Source organism: Triticum aestivum, chromosome 1D, assembly GCF_018294505.1.
Source record: "Triticum aestivum cultivar Chinese Spring chromosome 1D, IWGSC CS RefSeq v2.1, whole genome shotgun sequence".
In the NCBI taxonomy this organism is placed as follows: Eukaryota; Viridiplantae; Streptophyta; class Magnoliopsida; order Poales; family Poaceae; genus Triticum; species Triticum aestivum.
Window position 1 is genome coordinate 229,449,709 of NC_057796.1, and position 24,561 is coordinate 229,474,269.

A 24,561-nucleotide genomic window follows, 5' to 3' on the forward strand; every position below is an offset into this window, starting at 1 on the left:
CGGACCATTTCGTTGTATATCTTCAACAACCTGAAAGAAGTGCGGCCGTACATCGAGTAAGTTCTCGGTACATAGTTTCGCAACTTCTATTTCCTTTGAACTGCTCTTATTCCTGGATATTTCATACAGTCGATACGTCGCCTTATTCTCGTATGGAGGGGTGATTCAAAAGGATTCTGTCGAAGAGTATGAGCTTCTCGCAAAGCAAGGAGGTGGCTATCCCGGTTTCATCTCTTGGTTCAAACAAACGGTAATTTCTATTAGACTTGTAGGCTAATTTGTAGGCGGCTATCCCGGTTTCATTCGCTAATTTGTGCGTAATGCAACAATCCTTTCATATTAAACTTGTAGGCTAATTCAGAGTCTATGGACGCCGAATTGAGACAAGTCGCTAATGGTTTTGACTATAAGGTCCGTTCATTTGACAAATACGACATCAACGGGTATCGCTTTCGTACCTATGGCAAAGAGCTATCTATGGCCGACCGGAAGTCTACAAATTGTTGTGTATCTGCTATCGGCGAAGGAGGTACCGAGTATTATGGGAGAGTTGAAGCAATTTATGAACTTCTATTCTATGGTGAAAACCCACCGAATGTCGTAGTCTTCAAATGTTATTGGTTTCAGCCAAAGGAGACTAGAAGGACTCATGAACATATAGGGCTAGTTGAAATCAACCAAAGCACCCATTTAGATGTTCCTGATGTCTATATTACGGCTCAACAGGCGACCCAAGTATTCTATCTACCGTGGGCCTGCCAAACTAATCCAAATCTGAAAGGTTGGGATGTCGTTTATGAAGTGCCGCCACGTGCTAGACTATCTCCCCCAAAGGAAGAGGATTATGAACCTCACATTAACCCAGACACATATGAAGGAGAATTCTTCCAAGAGACACGTCTTTCCAAAAAGCGTTTCAAGAACCGCTATACTTCACCCCAAACATTGAAGTAGACAGCGACGGTGAATCCGACATCACCCCAGAGGAGGAACAAGAAGAGCCGGAACAAGAAGAGGTTACTGCTACGGATGACCTGTCATTGCCTGACCGATTACGTCAAGGTGGCCTTCCACATGTTGATGCCACTGAACCCTATGAGCCCGTCATTGATTATAGTGATGATGATGATTATGCATTTATTGATGATACTGATCGAGATTATTAGTAGTGTCAGGTATTAAATTTTTTAATGTTGTACTTGATGATGATACACTTAAGTGATACACATATTATTATTCATGTCGGTCTTTTTTTATGTTGTACTAATTTCGTTTACTGTTTGCATGGCAGGTGTTGAAAGATGGTGGGCGCTGGTCGGGAGCGCGCCAAGGCCCCTTCTTCGTCGGCGCGTGGTCTGAGGTCTTCGATTCCAAACGCACCTCTCCGCCGAGCGTTGCTGGACAGTATGTCCACACCGCCGGGCCCTTCTTCGTCGACCGCGGTGCCCAGTAGGGGACGAGGTAGGAAGAGAGGAGGTGGGGCACGTGGTCGCGGGAGAGGAGGTAGGGTGACTGCTACGACGCCTTCCTCGCCGCCACCCCGAGCTGTTTCACCCGAGCACGTGACTGCTAGGGTGGACTCGTCCGAGGAGGAGGCTACACGGACTCCGGTCCACGGGTCTTGGGCCCACGAGCCTCGGGTCGATTGGCCTTCGGCCCACGAGAGTTCGGCCCACGAGACCCCGGAGGAGCACACGTCCGGATGGGGTACCTGGCCGGATCAACCCGAGGAGCCGAGTGGCCATGCTGATGATGGCGGGGAGCCGACTGATCTTGAGGACGAGGGGGGCACCGTCTACCAGCGTGGTGCTACACGGCTCCCGTCCGTGCCGGCGACCCGCGAGCAGAGGTGGTTGATTTTCCCTGATGGGGAGAGGTATGTAAGTGCATTTAATATTTTTGTACCTTGTGCATTCACGTTTCTTCAAATAACTAATGCGTTGGCCTTGTCATGCTGCAGGGGTTGGGACCACCATCATAGTGTCCGCCGGCCCAACTCCGTCCTTGGAGTTCTTTGCCGGCAAAACTTCCCGGGGTTTGTCACGTTGCCTGGTGAGGGTCGGCTTTCAGAGCTTGGATTGAGCTGGGAGCACTACGTGGCTGCCCCGGCCCCGCCGGATGTCATTATTGACGGTGTCGTGTGCGACACGAGGGCAGACATGGTGATCAGGACGTTTTGGGTAATTTCTCCTTTACACATTTCAAAATCTTCAACTAGCTAGTTATTAATTGTACTAATCAATATTGTCTCATTTGATTGCAGACATTCTATAGGTGTGAGGAGGGATACGAGGAGGACGCGGCACATGTTATCGAGAACGTCTGCAAGCGCCTACTCCAGAACTTACGGCACGAGGCTCGGGTGCAGGCTGTTCAAGACTACTACGCCTTGCGTGGTATCAAGAAGACCAAGCCGGCGTGCCGCGATAAGTTCCTGAGTAAGGAGCAGTACATGAAGGTAATTCTTAAGGCCTTCTACTTAAGTTCCTTCATTTAGTAATTCTTAGCCGTAGCACTCAAGTTTCTATTTGCTAACTTAGGCGCCTCCGAGATGGTGTGCGGATCGGATGGATTGTTCGGAGGTGTTGGTCGATGAGTGGTGCTCAAAAGAGTGGCTAGCCCTCCACAACGAGGCCAAGGACAAACGTGCCCAAATGGAAGGTGTGCCACACCATCAAGGCAGCTCCAACTTATATCAGTTCGGGCGCAACTGGGTATGTGGTTTGCTTCATGATTCATGCAATTCATTCATCATGCTAGCTTGAGCCCTTTAATTACTAATTTACATTGTTTCTCTCTTTCAGGCACGCCACAATAAGGTGGATAAGGTGCCAGAGGTGTACGACCTGTATGCCATGGCCCACACTACCTCTTTCAAGAAAGTCAAGGCTTTCTCTCAGTCTGACCTCGATGATGCAAACAACTTCACCAACATCTCCTCCCACAACAAGCTCGTGAGATATAGAGATGAGGGGAAGGCGAGGAAAGGGGAGGACTTTAACCCGAGCCAGGGTCCCATTGATCCAGAGCTGGTGATGATATCTGGTGGCGAGAGGTCCCATGGCTCCATAGCCATTGGAGATGGACTTATCCGTTGTCCTAGCACTCTCCCGGAGATCAAGGCGCGCCAGTCGAGCTCCGCTCCTAAGATAAGGCCTCGTGAACGGCCAGTGCAACTCGCCATCAAGGTTAGTGATACGCACTCAGTTATCTTTCTCCATTACATTGTGTGCGCTTCCATCAATGATTACAAATGGTCATGTGAGTGGTGTTGCAGGCTGCTATACAAACTGAGAGAGATAGAACGGAGAAACTTCTGGCGGAGGCGGCGGAGAGGCAGCGGGAGATGGAGGAGAGGACGAGAAATATGATGGAGGAGGAGAGGGCACGGAATGACATGCAGGCAAGGGCCATGTACGAGCTCCTTGTGGTAAGTTTCTTCTGCAGATTACTTGCTAGTCTTAACATTTGAGTCTCATTACTAACTAGTATGACTCTGTTGTGAAAACCAAATGTGCAGTCTGTGTGCGAGAAGTCCGGTCAGCCCGCTCCGCCGATGCCAGTGATTGCTCCTGGGAGCACGGTGAGTTTAATTTGAATGGACATTACTTGCTAGTCTTAACATTTGAGTGTCATAATGCTAACGAGACATTGGAAATGATCTTTGGTGCAGCTTAACTCCAGAAACGCATCGCACGATCCTTCTCCAGGTAGCGGCACTAGCCACCCCGCTCCTACACCTCCCTGATCACGGTAAGTTTCTCTAGTGTTTTGCTTAACAAATGCATAAAGACCTAGACTTAGCTTTATTTCCTCCAATATGCTTACCATAATGACCTAGAGTTAGCTTCTTTTCCTCCAAAATGACCCATTTTACCTAGGTTAGCTTATAAATGATGCAGTTCATCCAAGTTAGCTCAAAAATGACCCATTTTACCTAGATTAGCTCCTAAATGATCCATTTTACCTACGTTAGCTTTAAAATGGCCCATTTCACCTAGGTTAACTCCAAAATGACCCATCTTACCTAGGTTATCTCATAAACGATCCATTTCAACTAAGTTAGCTCATAAATGATCCATTTGACCTAAGTGAGCTAAAAACGATCCATTTCACCTTAGTTACCTCAAAAACGATCCATTTGACCTTAGTTAGCTCATAAACGACCCATTTCAACTTAGTTAGCTCATATATGATCCATTTCACGTAAGTTAGCCCATAAATGACATACTCTTCTTGTTCTAGTCTTCTTCTTGTTCTAGTCACCTATTTCTAACTTTCTTATTTTTCATTTTGCAGATTTCATTCACTTGATGAAAGCTTGCATAGATGGAGTGCTCCTTATCCCTTTCTCTGTTTCTTTTGTATCGTTGAACTATGCCTGTATCTTGGTAGTTGGATGAACTATGCTATGTATGATGGAACTTGGTAGTTGGATGGAACATATGTGATGGAACTCTGCATGTTGGATGGATATCTTATATGTTTGCTGTGAAAATTGTTGTCATATATATCATATATATCTTATATGTTTGCTGTAAAATATATCTATATATGTCATATATATTTGTGATGAAAATTGTTGGATTTAATAAAAAACAGAAAAAAGAGCCAATATGCAGGCTCTTTGCCGTCTGCCACCGACGGCAACGGGCTCTTTGCCGTCTGCAGCGGACGGCAAAGAGGCCACGTGGCATCCAGCTGTGCTTCCTGGGAGCTGACCCATTTGGTCAATTTGCCTACAGTGGCAGACGGCAAAGAGTAAAAGAGTTTGCCATCAGCGGCGGACGGCAAAGGCCTGCCATGTAGTGACGTGTAGATGACATCATATGGCAGACGGCAAAGGCACTAGAAAGTTTGCCGTCCGCGGCGGACGGCAAAGGCCTGCCGTTAGCCACTTAACGGACTGAAGGCACAATTATTGCCGTCCGCCCTATTTGCCGTCCGCGGTAGACGGCCAAGAGCCTTTGCCGTCAGCCGCCAGGAAGCAGACGGCAAAGTAGCTGTTTACCATAGCCTACTTTGCCAGAGCCTTTTGCCGTCCGCGGCTGACGGCAAAGGCCTTTGCCGTCCGTCGTTCATGCCTTTGCCGTCCGCCATGGCAGACGGCAAAATAGCTGATTCCTGTAGTGTTACCAGGCTGAAAGTTAATGGTCGGCCCTCTTAACTCCCGGGTCGTTAACAGGCCGACATCGAAGCGGGCAACAGGTGGGCCCAATTGATTTCACGGGCCATTAACAGGCGGTTACTAAGTTCGGGCTACATATGGCCCAACTATACTGTGGGCCTTTAGCAGGCCGAAAGAGACAGCGGGCTTGTACTGGACCATGAAGAGCATGGGCCGCTAAGAGGCCGAAAGTCAGGTCGTATTGTAAATGGCCCAACTATGTTGTGGGCCTTTAGCAGGCCGAAAGAGAAACCGGGCTGGTATTGCACCATGAAGGGCATGGGCCGTTAAAAGGCCAAAACTCAGGTCCGACTACAAATGGCCCAACTCATTTATGGTCCGTTAACAGGTTGAAAGGCACACAGGGCCGAGAATTGGCCCAACACTTAAATAGGTCGCTAAAAGGCCAAAACCCAGGTCCGACTACAAATGGCCCAACAGATATATGGGCCGTCACCAGGCTGAAAGACACACCGGGCCAGAAATTGGCCCAACACTTAAATGGCTCGCTAAAAGGCCGAAACTCAGGTCCGACTACAAATGGCCCAACTGATTTATGGGCCGTCAACAGGCTGAAAGACACACCGGGCCAGAAATTAGCCCAACATTTAAATGGGTCACTAAAAGGCTGAAAGATGTACATCGTGAAAATTGGCCCATCAACTGAATGGGCCGTTAACAGGCCGAAATCTCATCGGGCCGATATTGAGCCCAAATATATAGCGGGCTGTTAACGGGCTCAAACTGACGATGGGCTGCAATGGTGTCAAATCTTTAACAGGCCGTTGACGGGCCGAATTGGCACATCTCGTATGGGCTGTGGGCTTAAATGGACCTGACACAAGTAGGCCTTATATGGGCCGGCCTGCTAATTTTTACTGGGCCGGCCTTTTTCACCGGAATGGGCCACTGTTGGGCCGTGCCACGTGTCGACCTGTCATAGGCGCCTCCTGTTCAATGAGTGGATGACATCTGTCCCAATGGTGAGGCAACACGTGTTTCCTCCGGCCAATGATGATTTTACACATGGAAATCCCCATTGGTCTGGCTGTTAACGGGTTATCGGATCCAAAACCGGACCCGATAGCTTAACGGCATTCCGTTACGGTGGATGCCACGTGTCGGTCACCCTTGACGAAAGCACTTCTGTGACGCGCGATTTATCGTCATGGAAGCGGACACTTCCGTGATGATAATTTTGGTAATGTCATGGAACACTTCTACAACAGCACAGGTATGACTATCTTGATTCTGTCATAAAATCGTCATGGATGTACATGCATGACAAAAAACGCAACCTACTATGACAAACACGTATTATCACGGAAGTGTATTTTTTAGTGCATGTGACACACCCTACATCTCCCTTTGTTTTCTGCCCCGATTTGTTGCCTAATGCCGGCATATCTTGACTGGTGTGCACCAACATCGCATGTAGATCGAAAATCTCCTTTCTGTAAGCATCATAACATTTTACATCAGGCGCATCTATCCACACTGTCAGCAGTTCTTCTACCAGTAGCTGAAAGTAAATGTCGATGTCATTTCTAGGTTGCTTCGGGCCTTGGATAATCATTGATATCATAATGTATTTTTTCTTCATACACAACCAATGAGCTAGGTTATATATGTACAGAAGCACCGGCCATGTGCTGTGATTGGTGTTCATATCGCCAAAAGGATTCATCCCGTCAGTACACTCCCCGAGCCTTATACTTCTAGGATCCTTGGCAAAGTCTTGAAACTTGTTGTTGATTAATTCCCACTGAGCCCCATCTTTCGGGTGCCTCATATATTTATCCGCAGTTTGCTCATCATGATGCCACCGCAACCTCTTTACCTCTCTAGGGTTTGCAAACAAATGCCTCAACCTTGGAATTAAAGGCAAGTACCAAACAACCTTGAATGGGATTCCTATCTTGATCTCGTCGTCCAATTTGTACTTGTCCTTTGCTCTCATGCGCTTGTATCGTGCCTACTTACATGTGGGACATGCACCCAAATCTTTGTACTCACCACGGTACAATATACAATCATTCACACAAGCGTGTATCTTCTGTACTTCAAGTTCCAATGGGCAAACAATTTTCTTCGCTTCATTCATGCTTCTGGGGAGAACATTATCTTCCAGAAGAATTTCTTTGAAAAGACCTAACATCTCTGTGAAGCCCTTGTTTGATAGACCGTTTGTTGCTTTAAATCTGAGAAGCGCCAGGGTGGCACTCAACTTGGAATATTTCTTTTTGCAACCTGGATACAATTCTTTCTTGGAGTCCGCATCAATGGTTGGCAGATCCTTGTACCCAATCATATCCGTTTTTGGGCCCTTGAAATCTGCAATTGTAGCAGCAAAATCTGGCATATCAAGATCGTTGTCATCTGCGTCGATGTCTTGGTTTTTCCAGTGGGCATTTCGGCTTTCGGTGTTCCATTGCTAGCTTGATGCCTCTACCCCGATGTTAGATTCAACATCCATGTGACACTGACCGAGGTTTGGCATCTCGCAGCCCTAGGTATATTCATCCATGACCTGCTCTTCACCGTGTGTGGTCCAACGTGTATATCCATCCATGAATCCCAGAGAGAGTAAGTGCCAATGGACATCCCCAACTTGACGTGACTCTGTATTGGCACAATGAGTACATGGACACATGATCTAATCCGCATCACCAATTCTCCTCTTTGTACTTTTAGCCAAATTCATGAACTCTGTCACGCCAATGATAAAATCTATGGTTCTCCGATTCTTCATCCATTGAGATCGTTCCATCTGCACCACACGAATGGTAACTAAAAACAAAAGAACAACATTACTACACGGAATAACTGATGCCCAAAGATGCATGCATAAATCACAAGGTTTTATTTTCATAATTACTGAGGGTGCTCCATATTGTTATCCAGACGTGCAATGACAAAAATTAATGGCCAGTCGATTTACACGCAGAGTACTACATCACTACCCTTAGGAATTGAATACCTTAATTAAGACACTCAAGAAAAGAATACCTTAATTAATTAGCTGTGCGGCGACCTCCACCCAGCAGACAGAGAAGCGCGATGCAGTGGAACGCCGAGACAGCAGGGTCGAGGAGCAAAGCTTAGTGCGGTTGCCGCCTGAAGTTCGACGTCCACTATCCCGCCATCGATCGCGATGGATGTGCTCTAATCATGCCGCCGCCGACCTTGATGGTTGAGCTCCTCCTACCTCCCGTCGCAGACCGAGGATTGACCTCCTATGACTCCGCCATCGCCCATCGACCGAGGATTGACCTCTTATCCGGTAGCCGCTGCCTAGGCCGCCGCCGCCATATCTATCTGCAGAGCGGCTGTTTTATTTTTTGATGGATATCCGCAGAGCTGCTGTTTACACGGTATCACTATAACTCAATTATATGTACAGGGTCACATACGGTTATGTAACAACAACCGTGTCTCACCTACGTTGTCTTCTCACACGGTATGGTGCGGAAATCGTGTGTGAAGTTGTAATACCTAACACAAATGACATATATAAACCGTGTGTCGTATACAACATATAGTGCCATAAGTAGTTCCCAACCATTAGCTTATCCCCATAGTTTCCCCATTTCCCCCAAATACCTAGATAGCCTGCAAATTCCCTCGCGTAGCGCTGACATTAGGGGAATGCAGACGAGTGTTGTAGCGATCCGACCCAAATGGATCAAGTATCTATGCTTAAGTGCCATCCCTGGATCGGTACGCTGACACACACAGTACTCAGGGATTTATAACAGAGGTAAATCACATGTATAAAGTAATGTAAATACTATTACCTCAATCCAAATAGCGGAAGTAACAACAAAGTTGTGGATTCCCATCAACGCCAACGGCAAAGTTGAGTGTAGACATCGTAACCCTAACGTATCACTTACTCGTTGTAAGATTCCTGCAACATGAGGCGTTGCAGCCATATAGGTCAGTACATTGAATGTACTGGCAATTTCACACTGTAAAGCAATGCTCAATAATGGCTATCACTACATGCATATTTGGCTGGTGGAGGCTCAAAGTTTAATTTTGCATACAGCTATTTTTTCTCTACATCGAAGGAATAGATTTTATTTAACTACCAAATTTATGCCATTAATTGAGAAGGTAACCCCAACTCAATTCCCAAATCATTAATAACCCAACAATTCCATTAAATAGAGTGATGAGATCAAATCAATAATTCAAGTACCAGATACTCAAGATGTCCATAACCGGGGACACGGCTAATCATGATTAGTTTGTACACTCTACAGAGGTTTGCGCACTTTTCCCCACAAGACTCGGTCTCCTCCGTTGTATTTCTCGCACTGCATGATGTTTGAGAAGCGGATGACCGAGACACAGTCTTTCTGAAGAGGTCCCCTTAATCGATAGATAGGCCGGTACACCTACAATCCCCTACATCTGCTAGCCCATCATGGAAAGTATTCCCACAACTTACTCAACTATGCCAGAGCCCATAATGGCTTGTGGCTGCACACGGAAGTTTCTAGCATGAATAATCTTATGATCCCTTTGAGCCTGGGTGGCAAACCATAGGATGGTCACACGGATACCTCTGGATCTCCTAGGACAACATTGGATTCCCCAGGTGCCCGGGCAAGCCACTGGTATCCCCAGGGTGCCCCAACCAATCCACCCAGATGTGTATTAAAGTAGCCACCTTAAGTTTCCCTTAGTTAAATATAACTCTCACATCTTTCATGAATATCACATACCAATCCACGTCTACGAGCATAGCAAAGCAGTATGAGCATAACGTATAAACCCAAGGTTAAATGAAGGACAATAGGTTCCTACCTCATCAACTACTTCCCAATACCCACATGTTATCAAACCTACTCATGCAATGTTTGAGGGTTGAAACTAATGCATAAAAACTGGGTAATAAAGGGATATGATCAAAGTGTGGACTTGCCTTGTACTATTGATGAAGATGATTCACACTCATAACTCCTGATAGTTCTACTCGTCACACTCCGGTCAATCTATCGTGAGCAAGGAATACTAACCACACATAAGCAATCATGCAAAAGAATCGAAGAAAAGATCTCGGAAAACTTCGAAAACAAGCAATTAACTCTTGCAACAAAAAACAATTTCTAACAATACCAAATTAGGTGGATTTGGTCTTATCAGAAAGTTTAAGTCAAGAGCTTCAATTAGCAAAAAGAATCAATTAAATCGGAGTTATAAAACTCGAGTTATGAACAAAAGAAATTCAAATTCAAAACTATTTCAAACCAAATTTTAAACTTTCAAAAACATGTTCAAGTTGGTTATCTGGATAGAGGGGATCATAACGAAGAAGTGGGCGTTGGTTTCATTGGATTTGGATAAATGAGTGAAAAGTAGCGAAGGTTTGAAGTTCAGGGGCTAATCTGCGAATATTCACAAACGGGTCCCTGGCATAAAATTAAAAGAAAAAGAAAAATTCTACCGAACGAACGTTTGCTATGGGAGACTAACGAATGGAATCGTTCACTGCCTAGGCTAACGGATGAATCCTTCGCTAAATAAAAAAGGGTTCAAAAAGAAAAACAGATCATGATCTAACCCGTCGGATCGAGATCCAACGGTCGAGAGGGGACGGGGCTACCGGTGGCGGCGGACTTTGATGGCGGCGAGGCGGACGACAGCGGCGACTCCGGCGGCGGCGACGGCTTGCGGGGCGACGGCGTCAGCGAGGCGGGGCGATGCGGCGCGGGGCGGCGATGCGAGCGGCGGGGGCGGAGTGCGGCGGCGCGGCGCGGCTTGGGAGCGGCAGCAGAGGCGACGACGAGCAGTGGCAGGGAGCGGTGCGGGCGGTGGTGCGGCGTGGGCGGCGCGGCGGCGGCGTTCGGCGGCGGCAACGTGGCGGCTTGGGCGGCTTGAGGAGAGAAGGGGGCGGCGGTGGCTATTTAAGGAGGGGGCGAGAGCCGGCTTGGGGGAGGGGGTAAGGCGGCGTCGGAGTCGGAGCCGGACTTCGGCTCGGCCACGGCGGCGCGTGCGGGGAAGGCGGCGGCGGTGCGGGCCGGCTGGGCCTTTGGCCCAGCTCGGTCCGAAAGGAACTTTTTTTTAAACAGACACGACAAAAATAAAATAAAAACCAAATAAAATAAAACTTAACATAGGCATATTATATATCAAAATTTTCAGAAAATATTTTCTACAATATGAACATTTTTTTAGCGTCAAATAAAATCCAAAAAAATTTAAATAAAGCAAACAATGCGGTTGGTTTATTTAAAAACCCAATAAAATATTTTAAAAATACCAAAATAATTTCAAACTCATTTTTCTCCATTTTTCTACTGTAGTGAATCATTTCACCCTATTTTCCATATATTTTATTTTTAGAGAAAAATAATTTGAACAAAAATCAAATAACTCCAAATTGAAAATACTTTCAAAGGGACTTTAAATTTGAATTCTTTGAAACTTCCAACTCATATTTCATATGTTTTGAAGAAGTCATTTTATCTTCTCTCATGAAAATCATTGAGTTGCTTAAAGTTTTTGAATTTGAAATAGTTCCTAATGGAATTCAAATCTTTTCAAACCCCTTTTTATTTATAATGGAAGAAGTCATGTCATCTTCTCTCTAGGGTTTTGTATTTGAGAAGAATTTGAATTCATGGATATCAGAAATGCAAAAATTAAAGTTTGGGAAAGTCCTTTTATTCCCTCTCATTTAACTTTCAAAAAGTTTCGAATTACACTCAATTTCACACAAGCAACCACACCACAATCAAGCAATCAACAAAACTATTTATTTAATATAACATTCCAAAATTTAGAATTTTGGGATGTTACAAGTGGTGCTGATGGTTTCGGTGTGGCTGCTCCTGCTCATATCGCCACTCTCGGCAGCGCCGCCACGACGGCGGTCGCCGCCGAGCACTTGCCTAAGGTCACCAGAAGGCAGGTGTACTATGGATCTGAATCGTCCTGTCAGGTTCCAATCTATCCCGACCTTTTTTAGCATGTCCAAAGTAGCTCCTTGCTGAATCTGTCCTGAACGACCCCGCCCCACCAGGAAAGCGATATGCCGCCGGCTCCGGACCATGACTCTAGACCCCCGCAACACGAGTTCAACTCTGAGTTTTGCGCCATCGAGAAGTACCAAAAGCTGAGTTGTGTGCACGGGCACACTCCCGCTCGACGTGTATGCACGGAGGAATTCGACATTGGCAGGCGGTTTCTTAGTTGCCCCTTAGAGGTTAGTGCTAAGTTCATCATTTTACTTGAGTTAATGCCACCGCTCATCCTGAATACTATTTAACATTGGCGGGGATATGAGGCTTGTGCCTTTGTTAACTGACTGGATGAAGAATGGCATGGCAGGGCTCCGAGTGTTATCACCAAGCTCGCAGAAGATAACATAAAGCTGAAGAAGAAACTGGCTGATCTGAAATGTACAATTAGTACGATGAAGCATGAAAGAATCAATCACAGACAACCGATGAAAGCAAGAGACAAGAAGGAACTAGCATGTGTAGTTGTGGTTGTCGCATTAGCCATGTTCTATGCGCTATTTACAATGATGATTAGGGGTTTTGTTTGACAGTATTGCTAAAGCACATTTAGATGTGCTCTAAGTAATGCACATCTAGGTCCTATGCCATTGTTGTTACGCGAAGATTCGTGCAGATATTTTCCTTTGTCTTTTTTTCTTTTCCTTTGTAGTTTGATTATTACTGGCTTCATCAATAAGAAGAGCTCAATGTATTGCTTGCCAACTGTCCTATTCCGTTCGTACCAGTACCAGTGCATAATCCCAAAACTCATTCCTTGTTTTGTCCTGAAAAAAGAAATCAGCCAATAGGAGTCTTGCACAACCCCGGGAATTTGGAGCGACAGGGTACGAATAACTGCGGTTGATTATATCAGCGGTTAGATAATACGTCAACCCCCGCTTCAATTGGCATTTCCTCTTCTCTGCATACCCCGCTTAAGTGTCCACCATCTTCATCGTCCCCGGCAGGCCGCCCTACACACTTGCACACACTCTGCAATCTCGCTTTCTTGCGGTTTTTATACGACTGCAGCCATGTCGAGCGGCAGTTCGGCCAGCAGTATGGCGCCCGATGATAGGTCAACATCGGAATCATCCCGCTCGTCTTCCATGAGTCCTACGTCGAGCCCAGACCTCGATTATATCCGGGTCATGGAAGGGACACCGCCTACGGAGTCGTCAGACAACAACCAGACGGAAGAGGAGCCGTCGGAGGACGAAGAAGAGGACGACGATGATGAGGAGGAGAAATGGTCGAACGAGGAGGAGGAGGACGACGACAGCAACGACGATGACGACGGCGGCGGCGATGAAAAGCCAACGGTCAGCGGCAAGAAGCGTCCTCGCCAAGACGATGTCGCGGGGCCATCCATCAACAATAACAAGAAGAAGGACTAAATTAAGCATATTGTATATATCTCTGTTTCTGTTCGCTCATATTAATTTGTTATCTATGTTTATCTTGTCAATCTCATCGTAGACGGTTAGTAATATGTATTCAACAGAGATCTTCTACATTATCGCCCACAGGTTGGTTTGTTGAACTCTGTGCCCTGACGAGCACACAATTCACAAAAAAGACCATATGGGCTGTCTATAATGATCGCACACAATTCTGATTACCGACATGTTTGCTGGGTATCACACAGATCTTGTTACGCCGAATCATTTGTGTTCACCTCGATCATCGCAAACGGTTCATCGGAGCGAACTGTATGTCGTATATCGCACACACCTTGATCTGGCTACCCGTTTCTGTTGTTCTGTCTCACCGCAAACAGTTCGTATGGATCAACCGTATGCCTCGCATCGCACACGCAACTAAAATATGAACCGTGTTTGATGTATCATTCATCGCAAACGTTTTGCATCTTTTTTGACGGGTTTTTTACATCACCGTTTGCGATTAACGCATCGCACACAGTTTCGTCAAAGGGTCTCTGATCGTAGTGTCACGTTAGCAGCATCCTGCAGTACTGGGTGTAGGTGTTCTAGTATAACTCTTACGAACCATAGCTGAAGCTTTAGCATGTTCTTTTATCCTAACAGGAAAAGGTGGTTTCTCAATATAAGCAGTAGGAACAACCGGAGTAATAGTTTCTTCTTCATCTTTAATAGGTTCTACTACTTTTACTTCAATGGGAGGATGATATTTAAACTACTTCTCCTTAGGGAGATCAACATGAGTAGCAAATGATTCACAAAAAGAAGCTACTATCTCAGAGTCAAGTCTATATTTAGTGCTAAATTCACGAAAAGCATCGGTACCCATAAAAGATTTAACACAATCGAACTTAAGGTTTATACCTAACTCCTTACCTTCGCTGAGCTCCCAATCTTCAGAGTTGCGTTAAATTCTTTCCAATAAATCCCATTTGAATTCAATAGTCTTCTTTATAAAAGAACCAGTACAAAAAGTATCGAGCATGGATTGATCATTACAAGAAAGCCGAGCATAAATTTTTTGAATAATAATTTCTCTTGAGAGCTCATGATTGGGGCATGAATATAACATTGACTTAAGCCTCCCCCAAGCTTGAGCGATACTTTCTCCTTCACGAGGCCAAAAGTTATATATACAATTCTGATCACGATGAACCAGCTGCATAGGATAAAACTTCTGATGAAATTTCAATTTCAATCAGTTGTAGTTCCAAGCTCCAATATCATCACATAGCCTGTACCATGTCAATGCCTTTCCCTTCAAAGATAAAGGGAAGACCTTGTCCTTGACATCATCCTCGGGCAAACCTGCAAGCTTAAATAATCCACAAACTTCATCCACATAGATTAGATGCATATCAGGATGTAGTGTTCCGTCTCCTGCATAAGGATTAGCTAGCAGTTTCTCTATCATACCCGAAGGAATTTCATAATAAATATTTTCAGTAGGTGCAGTAGGTTGAGGAGCAACTATTTGCTCTTCCGGTCGAGGTGAAGATACCCCGAACAAGCCCCTCAAAGGATGGTTCTCCATAGTAACAAGTGAGTAAATTTCAGCACGTAATATACATTTTTCCTTACAAGATTCCACTCATCAAAGACGCTTCACTCCCCGGCAATGGCGTCAGAAAAGAGTCTTGATGACCCACAAGTATAGGGGATCTATTGTAGTCCTTTCGATAAGTAAGAGTATCAAACCCAACGAGGAGCAGGAGGAAATGACAAGCGGTTTTCAGCAAGGTATTCTCTGCAAGCACTGAAATTATCGGTAACAGATAGTTTTGTGATAAGATAATATGTAACGGGTAACAAGTAACAAGTGTAATTAAGGTGCAGCAAGGTGGCCCAATCCTTTTTGTAGCAAAGGATAAGCCTGGACGAACTCTTATATAAAGCAAAGCGCTCCCGAGGACACATGGGAATTATTGTCAAGTTAGTTTTCATCTTCGCATTTGTTACTTTGATAATTTGTTATGTGGGTGGACCGATGCTTGGGTGTTGTCCTTACTTGGACAAGCCTCCCACTTATGATTAACCCCTCTCGCAAGCATCCGCAACTATAGAAGAAGAATTAAGATGAATCTTCTAACCATAGCATGAAACATGCGGATCCAAATCAGCCCCTTACGAAGCAACACATAAACTAGGGTTTAAGTCTGCCACTCTAGCAACCCATCATCTACTTATTACGTCCCAATCCCTTCCTCTAGGCCCAAATCATGGTGAAGTGTCATGTAGTCAACGTTCACATAACACCACTAGAGGAAAGACAACATACATCTGATCAAAATATCGAACAAATACCAAATTCACATGATTACTTATAACAAGACTTCTCCCATGTCCTCAGGAACAAACATGCTACTCATAAAGCATATTCATGTTCATAATCATAGGGGTGTTGAATATCATTAAGGATCTGAACATATGATCTTCCATCGAATAAACCAACTAGTATCAACTACAAGGAGTAATCAACACTACTAGCAACCCATAGGTATCAATCCGAGGTTTTGAGACAAAGATTGAGTACAAGAGATGAACTAGGGTTTGAGAGGAGATGGTGCTGGTGAAGAAGTTGATGGAGATTGAACCCCTCTCAATGAGAGGATCATTGGTGATGACGATGGCTTCGATTTCCCCCTCCCGGAGGGAAGTTTCCCCGGCAGAACAGCTCCGCCAGAGCCCTAGATTGCTTCTGCACACGTTCCGCCTCGAAATGGCGGCGCTTCGCCCCGAAAGCTTCCTTCTGATTTTTCCAAGTAAAAAACCCTTCATATAGCAAAAGATGGACACCGGGGACCTACCAAGGGGCCCACAAGCCCTAGGAGCGCGCCCAGGGGGTAGGGCGCGCCCCCAGGCTTGTGGCCACCTGGTGGGTCCCCTCTGGTATTTTCTTCGCCCAATATTTCTTATATATTCCAAAATAATTCTCCGTAAATTTTCAGGACTTTTGGAGTTGTGCAGAATAGGTCTCTCAGATTTGCTCCTTTCCGGTCCAGAATTCCAGCTGCCGGCATTCTACCTCTTCATGTAAACCTTCTAAAATAAGAGAGAAAAGGCATAAGTATTGTTCCATAATGTGTAATAACAACCCATAATGCAATAAGTATAAACATAAAAGCATGATGCAAAATGGACGTATCACCGTCGCCGCCTCCTCAGGCCGCCGCCGCTGCTCTTCTTCCCGGTCCACGGCGACTACCTCGACATCGGCCACCCTGACTCAACATCGACCACTGTGTCCCTCGCACGGCTACCTCGATCACGGCTACACCACCCTATGCTCTCGGCTACCTCGACAAACGGCACAAAGGGCTACCGCCTTGCTTGAGCAACCTCGTCGGTTGCCACTCCAGCCACGACTTCTGCGATGCATCGACCGTTACGACTGTGGGGGGTGTCCGTCGGCTTGCCTTCAGATTCTTCTCCAGTCTCACAGTTTGCGTCGCTACTGTTGTGACTGCGGGGGGATGTTGAGTATATTGATTATTAGGAAAGACGAGATAGACTATGATTTGTCCTGTCTTGTCTTGTACTCCAAGTTGGTCATTATATTCCTATATATATGCCCACGAGGCTCAAGCAATACAATCAACTATTCCACCAATCCCCCCCCTCTCTCTCTCTCTCTCTCTCTCTCTCTCTCTCTCTCTCTCTCTCTCTCTCTCTCTCTCTCTTCTAACAGTTACCTCTTGACCAAAGTGGCCAAGTGTGCAGCCTCAAGCCTGAGTCCTTTTGGGGTATCTGTTGCAGTCGAGGTCTGCAACATCTGTTCTACCATCAACGTGGAGGGGCTCTTCACCCCCCTTTCTCCTTTAGTATATAGCACACACACTCATGCGTATTCGAGGAAAAAAACATCTGTTCTACCACTCGGTTGAGCTCGGTGATCTGCTCCTGAGTGGGAGCAACAACTTCATCGTCAACATGGGGTTCGCCGCCGTCGCGTCCGTCAGCTCTCCCGTCCACATCGTTCCTATTGTTTTGACCATCACCGTCTCTAGTGCAGTCGGCTCGCCCATGCCGAGCGGTCCGTTGGCTATGAATACCTCTGCGATAGACGAAAGGCTTCCACAACTTTCCTCATCTTCATGGATGAATGCGACTAGATCGTGAAATGATTCGTTGAGCTCGATCATAGCTACCTGTTGAGTCGAGGCCTGGCGTGAAGCAGCGTGTCACGTCCAACGGTGAAGGCGGGACTTGCCCGAGCGCTTGCGACGTCGACGTGCTGGGGACTGTGGCAGCGCCTGATACGGGACAAACGACTGGTGGAGAAGGACACCAGAGCCTGGCACGAAAGTGCACTACTCCGTGTACGAGTAAGGATTCAATGTCCAGCGGGGCTTCCAGTAGCCACGCCAAATCGTCGGCAACGAAGTGGATTGAGCCGAAGAAAACATCAGCACCGGGAATAAACTCCATGCCTGGAGTTGAAGAAGACAAAAATTACACTAGCGCCATCAATTTCGAGATGCGCGGCCCCAAGGTGGACGCCAACTATCGTGGGGATGATCCTCACGGTACGAGAGAGGGCTAGGGATGGCATCGGATCTCGCTAGGAGCAAGTGTGAGACAGAGATTTTAGCAGGTTCAGGCCCTCTCAGAAAATTAGCAAAGAGAATTACAAGGAATGTGAACCCTTGTCCACGAGGAAGGGGGCAGGTTATATAAAGTGCGTCGTGACCCCTTCCCTTCTACGGTACAAGGGTTTTGTTCTGGTCATCATTGCCGATTAATACAAAGAGTAACGGATACATTACTATAGGTATGGTACATACCACTACAACTTCGATGCGTCAGACACCTTGTCGTGTTTGCTTGGCTTCTTCCGTCCAAATATTTATGATAGTCTCAGTGGGATGGATCGTTGGTGTCATCCGAGTGAAGCCGTACGTTGATAACTTCCAAGTGAATTTCTGCCCTCAAGGTTATGATCGATATCAAGGTGCCTTATGCATGTAAGCCCCCTGGATTACGTCATATTAGATCATCATGGGCCTACCCCTTGGTAGGTATCCTCATCAGGCGGCGCCAAATGCAGCGCAGCAGGCGGCTGCGCTGACAGCCTTTCAAACAGCTTCCCCGTGGATGGAGGCGCCGATATATGCCGACCTGACCAAAGACGCCGCCGCCACCTAGCTAGATCCACCACCCATCGCCGACTGTTTTTATTTTAATGTTTCTTATCTAATATTTTTAAGTTTTAATTAATGTAATGTAAATTGAACTTCTATTGGCTATTTTTTATTTTGAAATCAGTCCGTCCGCGAAAAGTATCCGTCCACTTTGGGCTGACCTACGAGCCGAAGGACAAAAACAGACATTGAAGTATGCCTAGCCGATCCAAACGAACAAAAAATAGATATAATCCATGTCCAAACTTGCCGCGCTGGAGTTGGCCTAACAACTTATTTTTTATTTATCTTGGTACCTAGAAAAACTATATCAAAGCAAATGAACTAAGAAAGTGAGCCTAATTCAGCTGAATGATGGTTTGGATGTGTAATCTCACCATCCTGATTCAAGTCGAATGTGAATTTGAGATCCTATCAGTTTCCCTTTATAGTGTTTAAAGAAAAGAGCAGCTATCGCCCATCAACAAGACCATGCCGAGTGAAGTAAAGCAGAGAGCAAAGAAAAAGAGAGAAGTAAAAACAGTGAACGCGTCAGTCTCCTTTAGCAGAGTCAGCTAGCACGCAGGCGAGTCCTTTAACAAGCGAGAACAGAGCCGGGGAGGAAAACGGAGCGACGGAGGACGGACGGACGGAGACACAGGAGAGGAAAGTGACGGGCAAGTGCTCTTCCTTCCCTCGCACCTCCAGGACCCCGACGAACGCCGAGGAATCCATTGTGAGGCACTCTCAGTCTGCCCCCAAATCCAGGTCTCTCTCTTCCTTGCCTTCTCCATGGAAGTCGCAAATCCCGTCTCTTTACCGCGGATAATCGCATCCTACTGTTCTTCACTTTTTCTTCTGGAGAATAGGGTTTTTCAGAGGCCCAGTTTTTCTTTTTTCTTTTCATGAAACAGGATTCAGGGTGTTCTTCATGGAAGTCGCAAATCCCGCTTCTTTACGCGGATCGCACGCTTGGCATCCTAATATTCTTCACTTTTTCTTCTGGAGTTGAGGGTTTTTAAGACTTCAATTTTTTTTTTCACGAAACAGGGATTCAGGGTTTTGCGCTGCAAGTTCTTGGCTTTCTTTCGCATAATCGACCGAGGGGTAAATTGCTTAGCTTTTTAATCGATCTGCTTGTGTATAGGCATTTCTACTTCTTTTTCTCCTTTTTTTTAGAAAAAGAGGAGGAGCCCCGGCCTACTTCTTTTTCTCCTTTATTCTGGCGATTAATGGTTTTTACATGCCGTGGTAATTATTATTTTTACCAAGATTGGCTCTACCTCTCAAGATGCTGTATGTTCTTAACCCTGCATTATGCCATCATAATTACATTTTTTTGTGCCTACTGTGCTTATTAATCAGTAGTGTTTTATATGATGATGTGCTACCTTTCCCTGAGATGCACTATGATTTAATCTTACTTGCAAAGGAGGGGAGAAGAGGAAGGGACAGATCTATGGGCAACTGCAAGAGTTCATGTATGTATGTATTTTATTTAAACCAACTAAAAGTTAGATGCAATTTACAGCATTAATTCCTTGGCAAAAGTCAAGGTAAGAATATGAGATCCTCGGCCTGAACTGAAGAAGCGCTTGCCCTTACCATCATGTTGATAAATTAGCAAGATGGCTAGCTAGTCATGTGTTGAGTATATCACTCTCCTTATCTAGAAATACAAAGCTGTTTGAGTGCTGGTCTTGATGTCTTATTGGTTAGAAGCAATACTACAGACTAATGACATACTCCCTATGTTCCAAAATGAGTTTCGTGGTTTTAGTTACAATTCGAACTAAACCACGACACTTGTTTTGGAACGGAGGGATTATAAGAAAGTAAAAGTATCTTTTGCTTTGTTCTAGCCCTGACTGGTGACATGAATAACTATATGCATTCAAGATTTTGATTAATTTAATCAGAAGATAAAGAACTTATATGCCTTTTGACAAAAAGACAACCTAGGGCTGTATTTCATTTAGGCAGTAGGAAAATAAAAGGTTCAGTAAAGAGTGAGGCTTGGGGAATTAGAAAAGGAATAAGAAGGCCAGTGCTGGCATCCAGCAAAACAGCCAGCAGGAACTTATATGCTATTGTTCATTCTTGCAGTTGTCGATATTGTAGTCTGTTTATTTGGAACTGCAACATGCACATGAATTTTCTCATTGCATGATGTCTCTTTCTTTGTTTTGTAATTTTGAGTTATTGCACTTGTGTCTTGTGCAAATATCAGCTCGTGCACTCCTACGAAAGGCCCATGTTGTTCCGGATTCAGAATGGAGGATTCAGGACTTTGGAAAGACGCATGTTCCAGATTTAGAATGGAGGATTAATGACTTCTCATCGCTGCTTGAGACAAGAGCTAAGTCAGCAAGATCTGACACTTTTCACTGCTCTGGGTATAACTGGTATGCACCATAATTACAAAAGGAACTCTGCAAAATACCATCTGGTTTGTTTTAGTAGAAAAAGTAATTATATGCTATCCATATAGGCATTGATTTAGGATGCCGTTAACTCACAGTGATGTTTCGATCGATCATCGATGTAATCAAAGTAGGAGTCACAATCTCGTAAACAAACAGTCAGACGCCGACGTTGATACAGTGCATGAAGTGAAGAAATTAGACTGCACTCACTTTAGTTATGAATTCTAGACTGACTTTGGTTTCTTTCTATGATTTCATTTACCAGGAACCTGGAAGTGAGTCCAATGCATAAAGAAGCTGGTTCGGAAACACCATATGTTGCTCTTCGTCTTGTGGCATCCCGACTAAGCATGGTGCCTGGTCACATGGTGCATGTGGTGTTCGAGTTGTCAATATACAACCATTCAAAAGGAATGTACTGTGGATGCAAAGGTAGTCTCATGGATGTGTTTCTTCAAGCAGATACATCATATTACGAGATATAAATACTCCTTTGTGTGTCAAAAGTTTGAGATATAAATACCATGATTGCATCATTACAAGTCAATATCTGTACATATCGAAATATGATCGAATAGAACATTTTCCCATTAACAAGTCGCTTTGTATTTTCTTTGCTGTCAAGTTTCTTTGTAGACCTTCAGAAATGTGTCACACTTGAGACTATTATGTTCAGACTACACATGTTTCTCTTTAAATTTGATTATCATTATTTGGATGTAGTTCACTACCTTGCTTTCTTAACTAGGGTGAACGTTGGTTAGATATCATTTGGTATATTTGCGTCTTGCATACAAGTTCTTCATTCTCTAATATTCTAACCTTTACCTAACTGTAGCTAGCTACAACTTTCATTTCAAGAATACCTACTCCAAGGAGCATTGCTTGATTCCTCTTCAGGAGCTACTGAAACCATCTGCTTTTCCAGTTGATGATAGCTGTGTCTTCGGTGTGGAGATATTAAAAATTGATGTCTCTTCTACTGAAAAGAAGGCTGTTGTGGTTCAGAAGAAGGCTACCACAGTTCAGAACCTCTTTGTCCAGAAGAAGGGGTTCATCAAAGGGACATACACTTGGAACATGAATAATTTCCTTGAACTGGACTTGGATCACTTTGTCCGTTCTCCTGCATTTGAAGTTGGCGGGCATAAATGGTATGCACCTGTTACCGGTTACACAGTTACATCTCAAATGATTTATGTAAATGGTATGCATGTGTTACCCAACATTTTAGCTTAAACATATATCCTTTAGCTTACCATACCTAGCCACTTTACGAACTTCTTTTTTAATGTTCTATGCCAATGGGCATTCGCGATGGCCAGATCTTTGTTCAAGGCAAGGTCCTTCAGATATTCTAACTGGACATTTTAGCTTGATACAACCAAAGAACTGTACTTCTGGTATATTTATAGATATATATGCGGTAGCGCATTTCAGTTTCAATAGAAACAGGTTTTTGTAATCATGCTACACCGAAAATTCCGAAACAATGTAGTACTAAAATCTGTGTTGAATAAAAGCTAGAAAATTTATTCTCATGTATATATTGGTACCACCCGTTCTTGTATGTGCCACACACCATTGATTATTTTCACAGATTGTTTTTGTTTAAGATTGTACTCCATTATCTTGTACTACCTCCGTCCTGGTTTACTATTCCCCCTCGTAGTTTGGGTCAAAGTTTGACCACAAATTTAACTAGCAAAATGTTAATGCATGTCACCAAAAATTATATTGTTGGATTCGTAGTTGAATGTAGTTTCCAATGATACCAATTTTGCTATATATAAGTTATATTCATTAGTTATAATCATAGTCAAATTATGAACCCAAACACGAGGCGGACTAGTAAACCAGGACGAAGGTGTTCTGATTTTTCGTTTAGATTTTTTGTACAATTGTAATGCCACCTTGTCGTGTCCAAAGTTAACCTGCCTACAACCAAGCTCAGCACACAACTTCTTTCCGATTTCAATAACTAACCACATTCTTCAAATACATTTTCCCGGGTACTGAATTATATTTGAAGTGACACTTCCCATTTTTGTCAACAGGTATGTTCAGATGTATCCTTGTGGTAAAAGGTACAGCACTGATTGCCTCAGCTTGTACTTATACCTGGATGCCTCGGATGAGCTCCATCTCGAGTCCAAGAAGGTGGTTGTAATGACTGTGTCCATCCTGGACCGAAAGAATGGGATACACTTCACTAGAACTTCAGGTTCAGCTCTCCTTAGCAAGTATCAGTGCTACTGATATGTGTGATTCAAGCAGCTAGTGTCTGTAACCTCATGATGGTTACAGTTCATCTTACTTTTATGGTGATCGCAGGTCTCTTGGTGTTTACGGGTGGACACGGCTGGGGATGGGCTAATTTCCTTGAACTCAAGAAACTCAAGGACCCGTCGGGAGGCTATGTTGTAGAATCGAGCTGCGTTGTGAAGGCAGATCTCACTATCATTGGTTTATCCAATGATAGTTAGATGTTTATCTCATGGCCTAATGAAGAGATAATGCCCTTACATCCTACTTATAACTAGACTTATATTTGAGATAATGTTGTGGTAGCACTACTAAAAACTTGTGGGATGATTAGTAGTAATGAGCTGGGTTTGAGAAGTGAGATGATTTCACGCATATATTTCTAGATATATGTATCGAACAGAATTATTTCATCGGAAGTACTTCTATATGCATGGATGATGCAACTATGGCGGTGTGAACCATGTTATCTCTCGCTTGGTTTTTGTGCATCATGGATGTTCCCAGTTGATGAATCATATAGTCATATGGTTCCATGTAAAACACTTTGCCTCTATAATTTATTTTATTTTGAGAGCGAAGGCACTCTTTCATTTGCCCTTCGTGACTCCATCCATTTGTTTTGATCCGACGGACCAGGTCTTAGTTACTAGTCTTTGCTTGTACTCAAATTCTCCATTTGTGAAAAGATGAGTTGAGAGACCTTTGGTAAAAAATGGTGGTAGACTTCTTGTTTTCTTCTTTATTTTTTTCATGGGTAATAATTTTCATGAGCCAAGCTGCTAAGCTCGCGTGCATCGGGTACGCCCACATGCCCGTGCGCCTGATGCGGGCATTGGCCGGGTCACGAGGGACTTGCTTGCCTGAACATGTTTGCATATATATACCCTTTGATCCATAGGTTAGAGTTAGTTTGGGTTAGTTTGGACTCAACTAACCCAAAAATATCCAAACAGAAGGTACCCGGCAAACTCTAACGAGTGCAGGCCAACAACTGAATAAGCTGCAGGGACGACCACCCAAACCAACACACAAACCGGACCCATAAACCAACGACCTAATGCTCAGATGGAACAAAGGAAATCAAGGAAGGAGGGAAACCAAAAAGGAAAGATAAGGCAAACGCCT

General features: G+C 44.6%; 1 protein-coding gene across 6 annotated transcripts; it reads left to right on the forward strand.

Moving 5' to 3' along the window:
* Positions 1-19,275: 19,275 nt before the first annotated feature.
* On the forward strand, positions 19,276-23,879 carry LOC123181152 (uncharacterized). Of its 6 annotated transcripts, none has more exons than XM_044593394.1 (7): positions 19,276-19,510; positions 20,175-20,223; positions 20,973-21,147; positions 21,434-21,600; positions 22,007-22,322; positions 23,226-23,392; positions 23,503-23,879. In XM_044593394.1, exons 2-7 carry the CDS (start codon positions 20,202-20,204, stop codon positions 23,652-23,654), a joined length of 999 nt encoding a protein of 332 aa, XP_044449329.1. In that variant the 5' UTR covers positions 19,276-19,510; positions 20,175-20,201; the 3' UTR covers positions 23,655-23,879. The 6 variants fall into 6 exon arrangements, with proteins under 6 accessions (XP_044449329.1, XP_044449326.1, XP_044449328.1 ...); XM_044593393.1 differs by having other exon boundaries at positions 19,297-20,038; positions 20,175-20,227; XM_044593395.1 differs by having other exon boundaries at positions 19,299-20,038.
* The last annotated feature ends 682 nt before the right edge of the window (positions 23,880-24,561 follow it).